The following is a 15,000-nucleotide window of genomic DNA, read 5'->3' as shown; positions in this document are numbered from 1 at the left end:
TTTGTCACAGAAAACATGTTTTATAACAAACACACAAAATATGCAACATTTATCAAGCACTTACAGCCTTACATTGGTCAATAATTCATAACATTGATTTTGATTCATTATTATTTATGGAGCAATGGTGTTTTTTTTAATTAAAAAATCCCACTTAAATTCTTGAGTATCCAACAGGGCCTCGATAATAAAAGTATTGAAAATAATTAATACTTTATTTTTATGACTTTCAACACCTAAATCTCTCTATCAACTTCAGATCTATCCTTCAATAAAAATAAGTTGGTTTTTTTTAAATTTGTTTATTTAATGCCTTTTTTTGTCACAGAAAACACGTTTTATGGCAAACACAAAAAATATGCCATATTTATCAAGCACTTAAAGCCTTGAATCGGTCAATAATTCATAACATTGATTTTGATTCATTTTTTTTTTTTAGCAATGGCAGTTTTTAAAAAAAAAAAAAAATCTCACTTAAATTCTTGGGTATCCAACAGGGCCTCGATAATAAAAGTATTAAAAATAATTAATACTTTATTTGTATTACTTTCAACACCTAAATCTCTTTATCGACTTCAGATCTATCCTTCAATAAAAATAAGTTGGTTTTTTTTAAATGTGTTTATTTAATGCCTTTTTTTGTCACAGAAAACACGTATTATGGCAAACACAAAAAATATGCAATATTTATCAAGCACTTAAAGCCTTCAATTGGTCAATAATTCATAACAACAATGATTTTGATTCATTATTTTTTTTTAAGCAATGGCAGTTTTTAAAAAAAAAAAAAAATCTCACTTAAATTCTTGGGTATCCAACAGGGCCTCGATAATAAAAGTATTACAAATAATTAATACTTTATTTTTATTACTTTCAACACCTAAATCTCTATCAACTTCAGATCTATCCTTCAATAAGAGTAAGTCATTCCTTTTTTTATGTTTTTTAAAATGTGTTTATTTAACGCCATTTTTGTCACATAAAACATGTTTTATAACAAACACACAAAATATGCAACATTTATCAAGTACTTACAGTCTTAAATTGGTCAATAATTCATAACAACATTGACTTTGATTCATTATTATTTATGGAGCAATGGTGTTTTTTTTTAAATAAAAAAATCCCACTAAAATTCTTGAGTATCCAACAGGGCCTCGATAATAAAAGTATTCAATATAATCATACTTTATTTGTATTACTTTCAACCTCTAAATCTCACTATCAACTTCAGATCTTTCCTTCAATAAAAATAAGTATATATTTTTTAAATGTGTTTATTTAATGCCTTTTTTTGTCACAAAAAACACGTTTTATGGCAAACACAAAAAATATGCAATATTTATGAAGTACTTAGAGCCTTGAATTGGTCAATAATTCATAACATTGATTTAGATTCTTTTTTTTTTTTTTAGCAAAGGCAGTTTTTTTTAAATAAAATTCTTGGGTATCCAACAGGGCCTTGATAATAAAAATATAAAAAATAATTAATACTTTATTGTGATTTTTTTTTAAAATTACTTTCAACACCTAAATATATCAACTTCAGATCTTTCCTTCAATAAAAATAAGTATATATTTTTTAAATGTGTTTATTTAATGCCTTTTTTTTGTCACAAAAAACACGTTTTATGGCAAACACAAAAAATATGCAATATTTATGAAGTACTTAGAGCCTTGAATTGGTCAATAATTCATAACATTGATTTTGATTCTTTTTTTTTTTTTTAGCAATGGCAGTTTTTTTTAAATAAAATTCTTGGGTATCCAACAGGGCCTCGATAATAAAAATATACAAAATAATTAATACTTTATTTTGATTTTTTTTTTACTTTCAACACCTAAATCTATCAACTTCAGATCTATCCTTCTATAAAAATAAGTATATATTTTTTAAATGTGTTTATTTAATGCCTTTTTTTGTCACAAAAACACGTTTTATGGCAAACACAAAAAATATGCAATATTTATGAAGTACTTAGAGCCTTGAATTGGTCAATAATTCATAACATTGATTTAGATTCTTTTTTTTTTTTTTTTTTAGCAAAGGCAGTTTTTTTTAAATAAAATTCTTGGGTATCCAACAGGGCCTCGATAATAAAAATATAAAAAATAATTAATACTTTATTGTGATTTTTTTTTTTAACTTTCAACACCTAAATCTATCAACTTCAGATCTATCCCTCAATAAAAATAAGTATGTATTTTTTAAATGTGTTTATTTAATGCCTTTTTTTTGTCACAGAAAATACGTTTTATGGCAAACACAAAAAATATGCAATATTTATGAAGTACTTAGAACCTTGAATTGGTCAATAATTCATAGCATTGATTTAGATTTTTTTTTTTTTTTTTAGCAATGGCAGTTTTTTAAAAATAAAATTCTTGGGTATCCAACAGGGCCTTGATAATAAAAATTACAAAATAATTAATACTTTATTGTGATTTTTTTTTTGTTTTACTTTCAACACCTAAATATATCAACTTCAGATCTTTCCTTCAATAAAAATAAGTATATATTTTATAAATGTGTTTATTTAATGCCTTTTTTTGTCACAAAAAACACATTTTATGGCAAACACAAAAAAATATGCAATATTTATGAAGTACTTAGAGCCTTGAATTGGTCAATAATTCATAACATTGATTTTGATTCTTTTTTTTTTTTTAAGCAATGGCAGTTTTTTTTTAATAAAATTCTTGAGTATCCAACAGGGCCTCGATAATAAAAATATAAAAAATAATTAATACTTTATTGTGATTTTTTTTTTTTTACTTTCAACACCTGAATCTACCAACTTCAGATCTTTCCTTCAATAAAAATAAGTATATATTTTTTAAATGTGTTTATTTAATGCCTTTTTTTTGGTCACAAAAAACACGTTTTATGGCAAATACAAAAAATATGCAATATTTATGAAGTACTTAGAGCCTTGAATTGGTCAATAATTCATAACATTGATTTAGATTCTTTTTCTTTTCTTTTTTTTAGCAATGGCAGTTTTTTTTAAATAAAATTCTTGGGTATCCAACAGGGCCTCGATAATAAAAATATAAAAAATAATTAATACTTTATTGTGATTTTTTTTTTTTTACTTTCAACACCTAAATATATCAACTTCAGATCTTTCCTTCAATAAAAATAAGTATATATTTTTTAAATGTGTTTATTTAATGCCTTTTTTCGTCACAAAAAACACATTTTATGGCAAACACAAAAAATATGCAATATTTATGAAGTACTTAGAGCCTTGAATTGGTCAATAATTCATAACATTGATTTTGATTCTTTTTTTTCTTTTTTTAAGCAATGGCAGTTTTTTTTAAATAAAATTCTTGGGTATCCAACAGGGCCTCGATAATAAAAATATAAAAAATAATTAATACTTTATTTTGATTTTTTTTTTTTACTTTCAACACCTAAATCTATCAACTTCAGATCCATCCTTCAATAAAAATAAGTTATTTAAAAAAAAAAAGTTTTCTAAATTTGTTTAGTGCCTTTTTTTGTCACAGAAAACATGTTTTATGGCAAACACACAACATATATTTATCAAGTACTGGAATTGGTCAATAATTCATAACAACATTGACTTTGATTCATTATTATTTATGGAGCAATGGTGGGGTTTTTTCATAAAAATTCTTGAGTATCCAACAGGGCCTCAATATTAAAAGTATTAAAAATAACTTCAGATCTATCCTTCAACAAAAATAAGTATCATTTTTTAAAATGTGTTTATTTAAAGCCTTTTTTTGTCACAGAAAAATCATTTTATGGCAAACACAAAAAATATGCAATATTTATGAAGTACTTAAAGCCTTGAATTGGTCAATAATTCATAACATTGATTTTGATAAAAAAAAACAAAAAAAAACCAAACATTTTTTTAGCCATGGCAGTTTTTTTAAAATAAAAAATCCCACTTAAATTCTTGAGTATCCAACAGGGCCTCGATAATAAAAATATAAAAAATAATTAATACTTTATTTTGATTTTTTTTTTTACTTTCAACACCTAAATCTATCAACTTCAGATCCATCCTTCAATAATAATAATAAGTTATTTAAAAAAAAAAGTTTTTAAAATTTGTTTAATTAGTGCCTTTTTTTGTCACAGAAAACATGTTTTATGGCAAACACACAACATATGGAGCAATGGTGGGGTTTTTTCATAAAAATTCTTGAGCATCCAACAGGGCCTCAATATTAAAAGTATTAAAAATAACTTCAGATCTATCCTTCAACAAAAATAAGTATAATTTTTTTAAATGTGTGTATTTAAAGCCTTTTTTGTCACAGAAAACACATTTTATGGCAAACACAAAAAATATGCAATATTTATGAAGTACTTAAAGCCTTGAATTGGTCAATAATTCGTAACATTGATTTTGATTAAAAAAAAACAACAAAAAAAAAACATTTTTTTAGCCATGGCAGTTTATTTTAAATAAAAAATCCCACTTAAATTCTTGAGTATCCAACAGGGCCTCGATAATAAAAATATAAAAAATAATTAATACTTTATTTTGATTTTTTTTTTTTACTTTCAACACCTAAATCTATCAACTTCAGATCCATCCTTCAATAAAAATAAGTTATTTAAAAAAACATTTTTTTAATTTGTTTAATTAGTGCCTTTTTTTGTCACAGAAAACATGTTTTATGGCAAACACACAACATATGCGATATTTATCAAGTACTGGAATTGGTCAATAATTCATAACAACATTGACTTTGATTCATTATTATTTATGGAGCAATGGTGGGTTTTTTTTCATAAAAATTCTTGAGTATCCAACAGGGCCTCAATATTAAAAGTATTAAAAATAACTTCAGATCTATCCTTCAACAGAAATAAGTATAATTTTTTAAAATGTGTTTATTTAAAGCCTTTTTTGTCACAGAAAACCCATTTTATGGCAAACATAAAAAATATGCAATATTTATGAAGTACTTAAAGCCTTGAATTGGTCAATAATTCATAACATTGATTTTGATTTTTTTTTTAATAATTTTTTTTTAGCAATGGCAGTTTTTTTTAAATAAAAAAATCCCACTTAAATTCTTGGGTATCCAACAGGGCCTCAATAATAAAAATATAAAAAATAATTAATACTTTATTTTGAGTTTTTTTTTTACTTTCAACACCTAAATCTATCAAATTCAGATCCATCCTTCAATAAAAATAAGTTATTTAAAAAAAATGTTTTTTAAATTTGTTTAAGTAGTGCCTTTTTTTGTCACAGAAAACATGTTTTATGGCAAACACACAACATATGCGATATTTATCAAGTACTGGAATTGGTCAATAATTCATAACAACATTGACTTTGATTCATTATTATTTATGGAGCAATGGTGGGGGGTTTTTCATAAAAATGTTTGAGTATCCAACAGGGCCTCAATATTAAAAGTATTAAAAATAACTTCAGATCTATCCTTCAACAAAAATAAGTATCATTTTTTAAAATGTGTTTATTTAAAGCCTTTTTTTGTCACAGAAAACACATTTTATGGCAAACACAAAAAAATATGCAGTATTTATGAAGTACTTAAAGCCTTGAATTGGTCAATAATTCATAACATTGATTTTGATGAAAAAAACAAAACAAAAACAACAACATTTTTTTAGCAATGGCAGTTTTTTTTAAATAAAAAATCCCACTTAAATTCTTGGGTATACAACAGGGCCTCGATAATAAAAATATAAAAAATAATTAATACTTTATTTTGATTTTTTTTTTACTTTCAACACCTAAATCTATCAACTTCAGATCCATCTTTCAATAAAAATAAGTTATTTAAAAAAAAAAAGTGTTTTAAATTTGTTTAATTAGTGCCTTTTTTTGTCACAGAAAACATGTTTTATGGCAAACACACAACATATGCGATATTTATCAAGTACTGGAATTGGTCAATAATTCATAACATTGATTTTGATTTTTTTTTTAAATAAAATTTTTAGCAATGGCAGTTTTTTTAAAATAAAAAATCCCACTTAAATTCTTGGGTATCCAACAGGGCCTCGATAATAAAAATATAAAAAATAATTAATACTTTATTTTGATTTTTTTTTTTACTTTCAACACCTAAATCTATCAACTTCAGATCCATCCTTCAATAAAAATAAGTTATTTAAAAAAAAAAGTTTTTTAAATTTGTTTAATTAGTGCCTTTTTTGTCACAGAAAACATGTTTTATGGCAAACACAAAAAATATGCAATATTTATGAAGTACTTAAAGCCTTGAATTGGTCAATAATTCATAACATTGATTTTGATAAAAAAATAAAATAAAATAAAAACATTTTTTTAGCCATGGCAGTTTTTTAAAAATAAAAAATCCCACTTAAATTCTTGGGTATCCAACAGGGCCTCGATAATAAAAATATAAAAAATAATTAATACTTTATTTTGAGTTTTTTTTTTACTTTCAACACCTAAATCTATAAACTTCAGATCCATCCTTCAATAAAAATAAGTTATTTAAAAAAAAAAGTTTTTTTAAATTTGTTTAATTAGTGCCTTTTTTTGTCACAGAAAACATGTTTTATGGCAAACACACAACATATGCGATATTTATCAAGTACTGGAATTGGTCAATAATTCATAACAACATTGACTTTGATTCATTATTATTTATGGAGCAATGGTGGGGTTTTTTCATAAAAATTCTTGAGTATCCAACAGGGCCTCAATATTAAAAGTATTAAAAATAACTTCAGATCTATCCTTCAACAAAAATAAGTATCATTTTTTAAAATGTGTTTATTTAAAGCCTTTTTTTGTCACAGAAAAATCATTTTATGGCAAACACAAAAAATATGCAATATTTATGAAGTACTTAAAGCCTTGAATTGGTCAATAATTCATAACATTGATTTTGATAAAAAAACAAAACAAAAAAACAAACATTTTTTTAGCCATGGCAGTTTTTTTTAAATAAAAAATCCCACTTAAATTCTTGGGTATCCAACAGGGCCTCGATAATAAAAATATAAAAAATAATTAATACTTTATTTTGAGTTTTTTTTACTTTCAACACCTAAATCTATCAACTTCAGATCCATCCTTCAATAAAAATAAATTATTTAAAAAAAATGTTTTTTAAATTTGTTTAATTAGTGCCTTTTTTTGTCACAGAAAACATGTTTTATGGCAAACACACAACATATGCGATATTTATCAAGTACTGGAATTGGTCAATAATTCATAACATTGATTTTGATTTTTTTTTAAATTTAAAAAAAATTTAGCAATGGCAGTTTTTTTTAAATAAAAAATCCCACTTAAATTCTTGGGTATCCAACAGGGCCTCGATAATAAAAATATAAAAAATAATTAGTACTTTATTTTGAGTTTTTTTTTTACTTTCAACAGCTAAATCTATCAAATTCAGATCCATCCTTCAATAAAAATAAGTTATTTAAAAAAATGTTTTTAAAATTTGTTTAATTAGTGCCTTTTTTTGTCACAGAAAACATGTTTTATGGCAAACACACAACATATGCGATATTTATCAAGTACTGGAATTGGTCAATAATTTATAACATTGATTTTGATTTAAAAAAAAAAAAAAAAAAAAAAATGGCAGTTTTTTTTAAATAAAAAATCCCACTTAAATTCTTGGGTATACAACAGGGCCTCGATAATAAAAATATAAAAAATAATTAATACTTTATTTTGATTTTTTTTTTACTTTCAACACCTAAATCTATCAACTTCCGATCCATCCTTCAATAAAAATAAGTTATTTAAAAAAAAAAGTTTTTTAAATTTGTTTAATTAGTGCCTTTTTTGTCACAGAAAACATGTTTTATGGCAAACACAAAAAATATGCAATATTTATGAAGTACTTAAAGCCTTGAATTGGTCAATAATTCATAACATTGATTTTGATAAAAAAAATAAAATAAAATAAAACATTTTTTTAGCCATGGCAGATTTTTTAAAATAAAAAATCCCACTTAAATTCTTGGGTATCCAACAGGGCCTCGATGATAAAAATATAAAAAATAATGAATACTTTATTTTGATGTTTTTTTTTATTTCAACACCTAAATCTATCAACTTCAGATCCATCCTTCAATAAAAATAAGTTATTTAAAAAAAATGTTTTTTAAATTTGTTTAATTGGTGCCTTTTTTTGTCACAGAAAACATGTTTTATGGCAAACACAAAAAATATGCAATATTTATCAAGCACTTAGAGCCTTGAATTGGTCAATAATTCATAACATTGATTTTGATAAAAAAATAAAATAAAATAAAACATTTTTTTAGCCATGGCAGTTTTTTAAAAATAAAAAATCTCACTTAAATTCTTGGGTATCCAACAGGGCCTCGATAATAAAAATATAAAAAATAATTAATACTTTATTTTGAGTTTTTTTTAACTTTCAACACCTAAATCTATCAAATTCAGATCCATCCTTCAATAAAAATAAGTTATTTAAAAAAATGTTTTTTAAATTTGTTTAATTAGTGCCTTTTTTTGTCACAGAAAACATGTTTTATGGCAAACACACAACATATGCGATATTTATCAAGTACTGGAATTGGTCAATAATTCATAACATTGATTTTGATTTAAAAAAAAAAAATTAGCAATGGCAGTTTTTTTTAAATAAAAAATCCCACTTAAATTCTTGGGTATCCAACAGGGCCTCAATAATAAAAATATAAAAAATAAATAATACTTTATTTTGATTTTTTGATTTTTTACTTTCAACACCTAAATCTATCAACTTCAGATCCATCCTTCAATAAAATTAAGTTATTTAAAAAAAAATGTTTTTTAAATTTGTTTAATTAGTGCCTTTTTTGTCACAGAAAACATGTTTTATGGCAAACACAAAAAATATGCAATATTTATGAAGTACTTAAAGCCTTGAATTGGTCAATAATTCATAACATTGATTTTGATTTAAAAAAAAAAAAAAAAAATTTTAGCAATGGCAGTTTTTTTAAAATAAAAAATCCCACTTAAATTCTTGGGTATCCAACAGGGCCTCGATAATAAAAATATAAAAAATAATTAATACTTTATTTTGATTTTTTTTTTACTTTCAACACCTAAATCTATCAAATTCAAATCCATCCTTCAATAAAAATAAGTTATTTAAAAAAAATGTTTTTTAAATTTGTTTAATTAGTGCCTTTTTTTGTCACAGAAAACATGCTTTATGGCAAACACAGAATTGGTCAATAATTCATAACAACATTGATTTTGATCCATTATTATTTTTTTGAGCAAAAACAACAGCTTTCTGTTATTAGAGTACACATTGCAACTTTTTCTCGTTACATTTCACCTTTTTGCTCTTTTATTCCACTTTAAAAAAAAAAATAATTCTATAATATGTTTAGAATGCGCCACGAGCTGTTAACATTTTAGCTGCGGGCCTCACTTTGGACATAAATACAAGTTTTTAAACTTCTTGCTTAGTTTTTGCAGCGATTTACACATTTCCATCCCAAAAAACTGTGCCTTCAACTGCAAGCAGCAGGAAAAAAAGGCGTCCTATTTCCTCAAAAACGGCGTTTTGAAGGCACAAGTTGCTGAATCAGTAATAAAAATCAGTTTTTGTGTCAGTTCAAGTTCAACTGGAGTGTTCTTACAACTTCTTTTTCCTCTCCTTGCCTTTTTAAAAAGCATGTCTTTGTGTTTGTGCTGCAGCTTCCCCGCCGACCTCCTCTTCACCAGCTCCTCGGGGGAACTGTGGCGGATGGTGCGCATCGGGGGACAGCCGCTGGGCTTCGGTGAGGGGGCTTGAGCCAAAATGGGGGGGTCAATATTCACCGCCAAGGAAGACCTGGTCACGTCTTCTTCTTTCTCCTCTCAGACGAGTGTGGCATCGTGGCGCAGATCTCCCAGCCGCTGGCGGATTGCGACATCTCAGCGTATTACATCAGCACCTTCAGCTTCGACCACGCTCTGGTCAGTCACACACACACACACACACACACACACACACACACACACACACACACACACACACACACACACACACACACGACCTAAACTGCTGACACACGTGACAGAAAGCATCAGTTTGCTGTTTACTTGACGCTCTTTGTCACACGGGAGGAGACATTCCTGCAGCGTTTGCTCAGCAGCAAGTGTCGAGGACTTCCTGCTTAAAGTTTATTTTTGTTATTTATTGAACAATGTACATATATGTTCTCAATGTAGACAAAAAGCAAGGCACTGTCAACACTTTCAAACATCCACCAGGTTGAGCAAATACTGTCCTTCACGAAACATGTCAAGGAAAGAAAATTCAAGCAAAAACAAATAGAATATACAAATAATAATAAATAATAGAATAAGGTACAACATGACAAAAGAAGGCTAATCTAAATCACTTTACATTTCTCCAATAAAGATATCAATTTAAGGGCTTTTGTACTTTTAACCATTTTCCAAGATTTAATTTGAAAGCATTCAGCCAATTAGTAGGTTTCACTTTCAGAACTCGACATTTATGTATAAAAAATGTTGCTTGCAGCATAATAATGTTGACAAGCATTTCTATTTTACCATCATTTATACACACACATATATACATATATATATATATATATATATATATATATATATATATATATATATATATATATATATATATATATATACATGTATATATATGTATGTATGTATGTATATGCATATGTATGTATATATATATATGTATGTATATATACATATATGTGTATATATATACTGTATATATATATATATATATATATATATGTATATATATATATATATATATATATATATATCTACATATGTGTGTATATATATATATATATATATATATATATCAATCAATCAATGTTTATTTATATAGCCCTAAATCACAAGTGTCTCAAAGGGCTGCACAAGCCACAATGACATCCTCGATACAAAGCCCACATAAGGGCAAGGAAAAACTCACCCCAGTGGGACGTCGATGTGAATGACTATGAGAAACCTTGGAGAGGACCGCATATGTGGGTAACCCCCCCCCTCTAGGGGAGACCGAAAGCAATGGATGTCGAGTGGGTCTGACATAATATTGTGACAGTCCAGTCCATAGTGGATCCAACATAATAGTAAGAGTCCAGTCCATAGTGGGGCCAGCAGGACACCATCCCGAGCGGAGACGGGTCAGCAGCGCAGAGATGTTCCCAGCCGATGCACAGGCGAGCGGTCCACCCCGGGTCCCGACTCTGGACAGCCAGCACTTCATCCATGCCCCCCCCACAAGGAATAGGGGAGCAGAGGAGAAAAGAAAAGAAACGGCAGATCAACTGGTCTAAAAGGGGGGCTATTTAAAGGCTAGAGTATACAAATGAGTTTTAAGATGGAACTTAAATGCTTCTACTGAGGTAGCATCTCTAATTGTTACCGGGAGGGCATTCCATAGTACTGGAGCCCCAATAGAAATAAATAGAATGTGTGTATATATATATATATATACATATATGTATATATATATATATATACATATATGTATATATATATATATATATATGTATATAGCATATATATAGGGATGATGTTTGATAAGAAATTATCGAGTTCAAGCCTATTATCGAATCCTCTTATCGAACCGATTCCTTATCGATTCTCTTATCGAGTCCAGATAGGTTGTTGTATATGGAAAAAAACACACAATATTTGGTTGAATAAAAGCTCACTTTTATTATATAAGAAAAAATTTGAATCTAATAAATAAATAAATATTGACTGTTACCCCCCTAAAAAAATAAAATAAAATAAGTAAATATTGACTGTTGTTACCCAAAGTATATTAAGTGGGATTTTTCAGAAAAACAAATATATACAGTAACACAAAAACAACCTGTCTCTGTGATCACTATAGGTGTATAAATAATAATGGGATTCGTTCCCAGGGATTCGAATAGAGAACCAACTCTTTTTCTTTACTATAGTGGTCTCGATAACGGGTACCGGTTCTCAAAAAGGGGCACGAGTCCGAGGACTCGGTTTTTTTATCGAACAACCGGGAAAATCGGTTTCAAGTATCATCCCTATATATATATATATATATATATATATATATATATATATATATATATATATATATATATATATATATATATATATATATATATACACACACCGTATTTTTCGGAGTATAAGTCGCACCGGAGTATAAGTCGCACCTGCCGAAAATGCATAATAAAGAAGGAAAAAAACACATAAGTCGCATTTTTTTGGGGAAATGTATTTGATAAAAGCCAACAACAAGAATAGACATTTGAAAGGCAATTTAAAATAAATCAAGAATAGTGAACAACAGGCTGAATAAGTGTACGTTATATGAGGCATAAATAACCAACTGGTATGTTAACGTAACATATTATGGTAAGAGTCATTCAAATAACTATAACATATAGAACATGCTATACGTTTACCAAACAATCTGTCACTCCTAATCGCTAAATCCCATGAAATCTTATACGTCTAGTCTCTTACGTGAATGAGATAAATAATATTATTTGATATTTTACGCTAATGTGTTCATCATTTCACACATAAGTCGCTCTTGAGTATAAGTCGGCCAAACTATGAAAAAAACTGCGACTTATAGTCCAAAAAATACGGTATATATATATATATATACCGTATTTTTCGGAGTATAAGTTATAGTCTGAAAAATACGGTATATATATATATATATATATATATATATATATATATATATATATATATATATATATATATATATATATATATATATATATATATATATACACACACACCGTATTTTTCGGACTATAAGTCGCACCGGAGTATAAGTCGCACCTGCTGAAAATGCATAATAAAAAAGGAAAAAAACATATATAAGTCGCACTGGAGCCCGGCCAAACTATGAAAAAAACTGCGACTTATAGTCCGAAAAATACGGTATATATATATATATATATATATACCGTATTTTTCGTAGTATAAGTCGCACCTGCCCAAAATACATAATAAAAAAGGAAAAAAACATATATAAGTCGCACTGGAGCTATGAAAAAAACTGCGACTTATAGTCCGAAAAATACGGTATATATATATATATATATATATATATATATATATATATATATATATATATATATACCGTATTTTTCGCAGTATAAGTCGCACCTGCCCAAAATACATAATAAAAAAGGAAAAAAACATATATAAGTCGCACTGGAGCCCGGCCAAACTATGAAAAAAACTGCGACTTATAGTCCGAAAAATACGGTGTGTATATATATATATATATATATATATATATATATATATATATATATATATATATATATAATGTATAAATATTCACTTTGTCTATAAGATGGCAGCAAAGTACTAGTTCAAGACTGTCTGACTTTTCAAATGAATTGAAGAAAAAAACTACTTAGAAGTAAAGTACAATTCCTTCAAAGAGTGAATGTAGCGTATGTTACTAAGCACCTCTGGATGTTTACAAAACAACATTCAGTGCGTTGGAGGAAATAAAAACAAAATAATTGAAACCCTAAATAAAACTGTCATTATTAGAATCAGAATGGTTTTATTTCCATTGTTTGAGAACGGGTTCACAAACTAGGAATTGTTCTTGGTGCAACATAAAAACACATGTAACACATTAGCGTGTGTTTATGCAGAGTCAGCACTCCTTCCTCGTCCCCGTGTTGCACCCTCGCCGTCATCATGAAGCTTGTCATTACAGGAACCACTTGGGGGTGTGTATTTTTACCACGGCAATGACCTCATTTTAGACAATTCCCTTGAAAGTAGTAAACAGAAGCCCCCTTCCCCCCCAGGAGGTCTTGTGGTTATCACCGCATGGGTCATACCAAGTTGAGGTTCTCCCCCATTGAGCGCGACACTTAAGTGCAACAAGCCACTTCCCCTTTTGCCCTTCAAACGCTGGGATAACAATTTGAAGAGAAAAGAAAAAAAGGAAGAAAAGCTGCCATTCGACTGTCACATTTTCCTCATATTAAAAGTGAAGTCATGCAAAATAAAACTTCAATAAACAATTTTGAGAGTGCTGCAAATCAACCAAAACACATTTTCAGAGCGATGGAATCTTCTTTAACTCATTAGTGACGGACAATACTAATAAGTGAAGCAGCTTGGTATCGCTCATACTGCTGCGTTTTACGGACTATAGGTCGCACCTAATAAAGTTTTGAAAAAAACCTAAATTTTTCCATATATTAGCCACACCGGACAATAGGTCGCAGATATATACATCATGAAGTGAGTTATTTACACAGAAAATGTTTATTTACATACCTCAATTGTTTCCAAACAGTGTCTGCAACAAGGCAGTAAAACGGCTGATCAAACAAAACAGAAGTCATCATCATGGACCCGCTAGCTGCAGAAGCTAGCTCACTAATCAGCTAAACAGACTCAATAACGCCACGGTGACGTTTTGGTGAACACAATTTAATTAAATAATACTAACACAGACTAAACTTGTTAGCATATTAGGTGATGCTAACGACGCTAGCGTGATTACATTATGATAGCACGTACAAATATGCATGAAAACACTCCTACATATGGGACGGTTTAGTAAGTAAGAATTGTTGGAGAGAGAGAGAGAGAGAGAGAGAGAGAGAGAGAGAGAGAGAGAGAGAGAGAGAGAGAGAGAGAGAGAGAGAGAGAGAGAGAGAGAGAGAGAGAGAGAGAGAGAGAGAGAGAGAGAGAGAGAGAGAGAGAGAGAGAGAGAGAGAGAGAGAGAGAGAGAGAGAGAGAGAGAGAGAGAGAGAGAGTTGAGTTTATTTCGAACATGCAAGTATACAACATGAGAGAGAGAGAGAGAGAGAGACAGAGAGAGAGAGAGAGAGAGAGAGAGAGGTTGAGTTGAGTTTATTTCGAACATGCAAGTATACAACATGAGAGAGAGAGAGAGAGAGAGAGTTGAGTTTATTCGAACATGCAAGTATACAACGAGAGAGAGAGAGAGTTGAGTTTATTTCGAACATGCAAGTAT

At 28.2% G+C, this 15,000-nt stretch overlaps 1 protein-coding gene across 1 annotated transcript in view; it reads left to right on the top strand.

The window, feature by feature from the left end:
* Positions 1–15,000, top strand: part of castor1 (cytosolic arginine sensor for mTORC1 subunit 1) — a 50,102-nt gene that overhangs the window by 33,175 nt on the left and 1,927 nt on the right. The window contains exons 7-8 of the mRNA XM_061980979.1: positions 9,681–9,763; positions 9,847–9,941. Coding sequence (XP_061836963.1) covers positions 9,681–9,763; positions 9,847–9,941 — 178 coding nt within the window. The remainder of the gene's footprint in view (positions 1–9,680; positions 9,764–9,846; positions 9,942–15,000) is intronic.

This window comes from Nerophis lumbriciformis, linkage group LG20 (genome assembly GCF_033978685.3).
Source record: "Nerophis lumbriciformis linkage group LG20, RoL_Nlum_v2.1, whole genome shotgun sequence".
NCBI classification, from domain to species: Eukaryota; Metazoa; Chordata; class Actinopteri; order Syngnathiformes; family Syngnathidae; genus Nerophis; species Nerophis lumbriciformis.
This window is presented reverse-complemented; position numbering and strand designations above follow the sequence as displayed.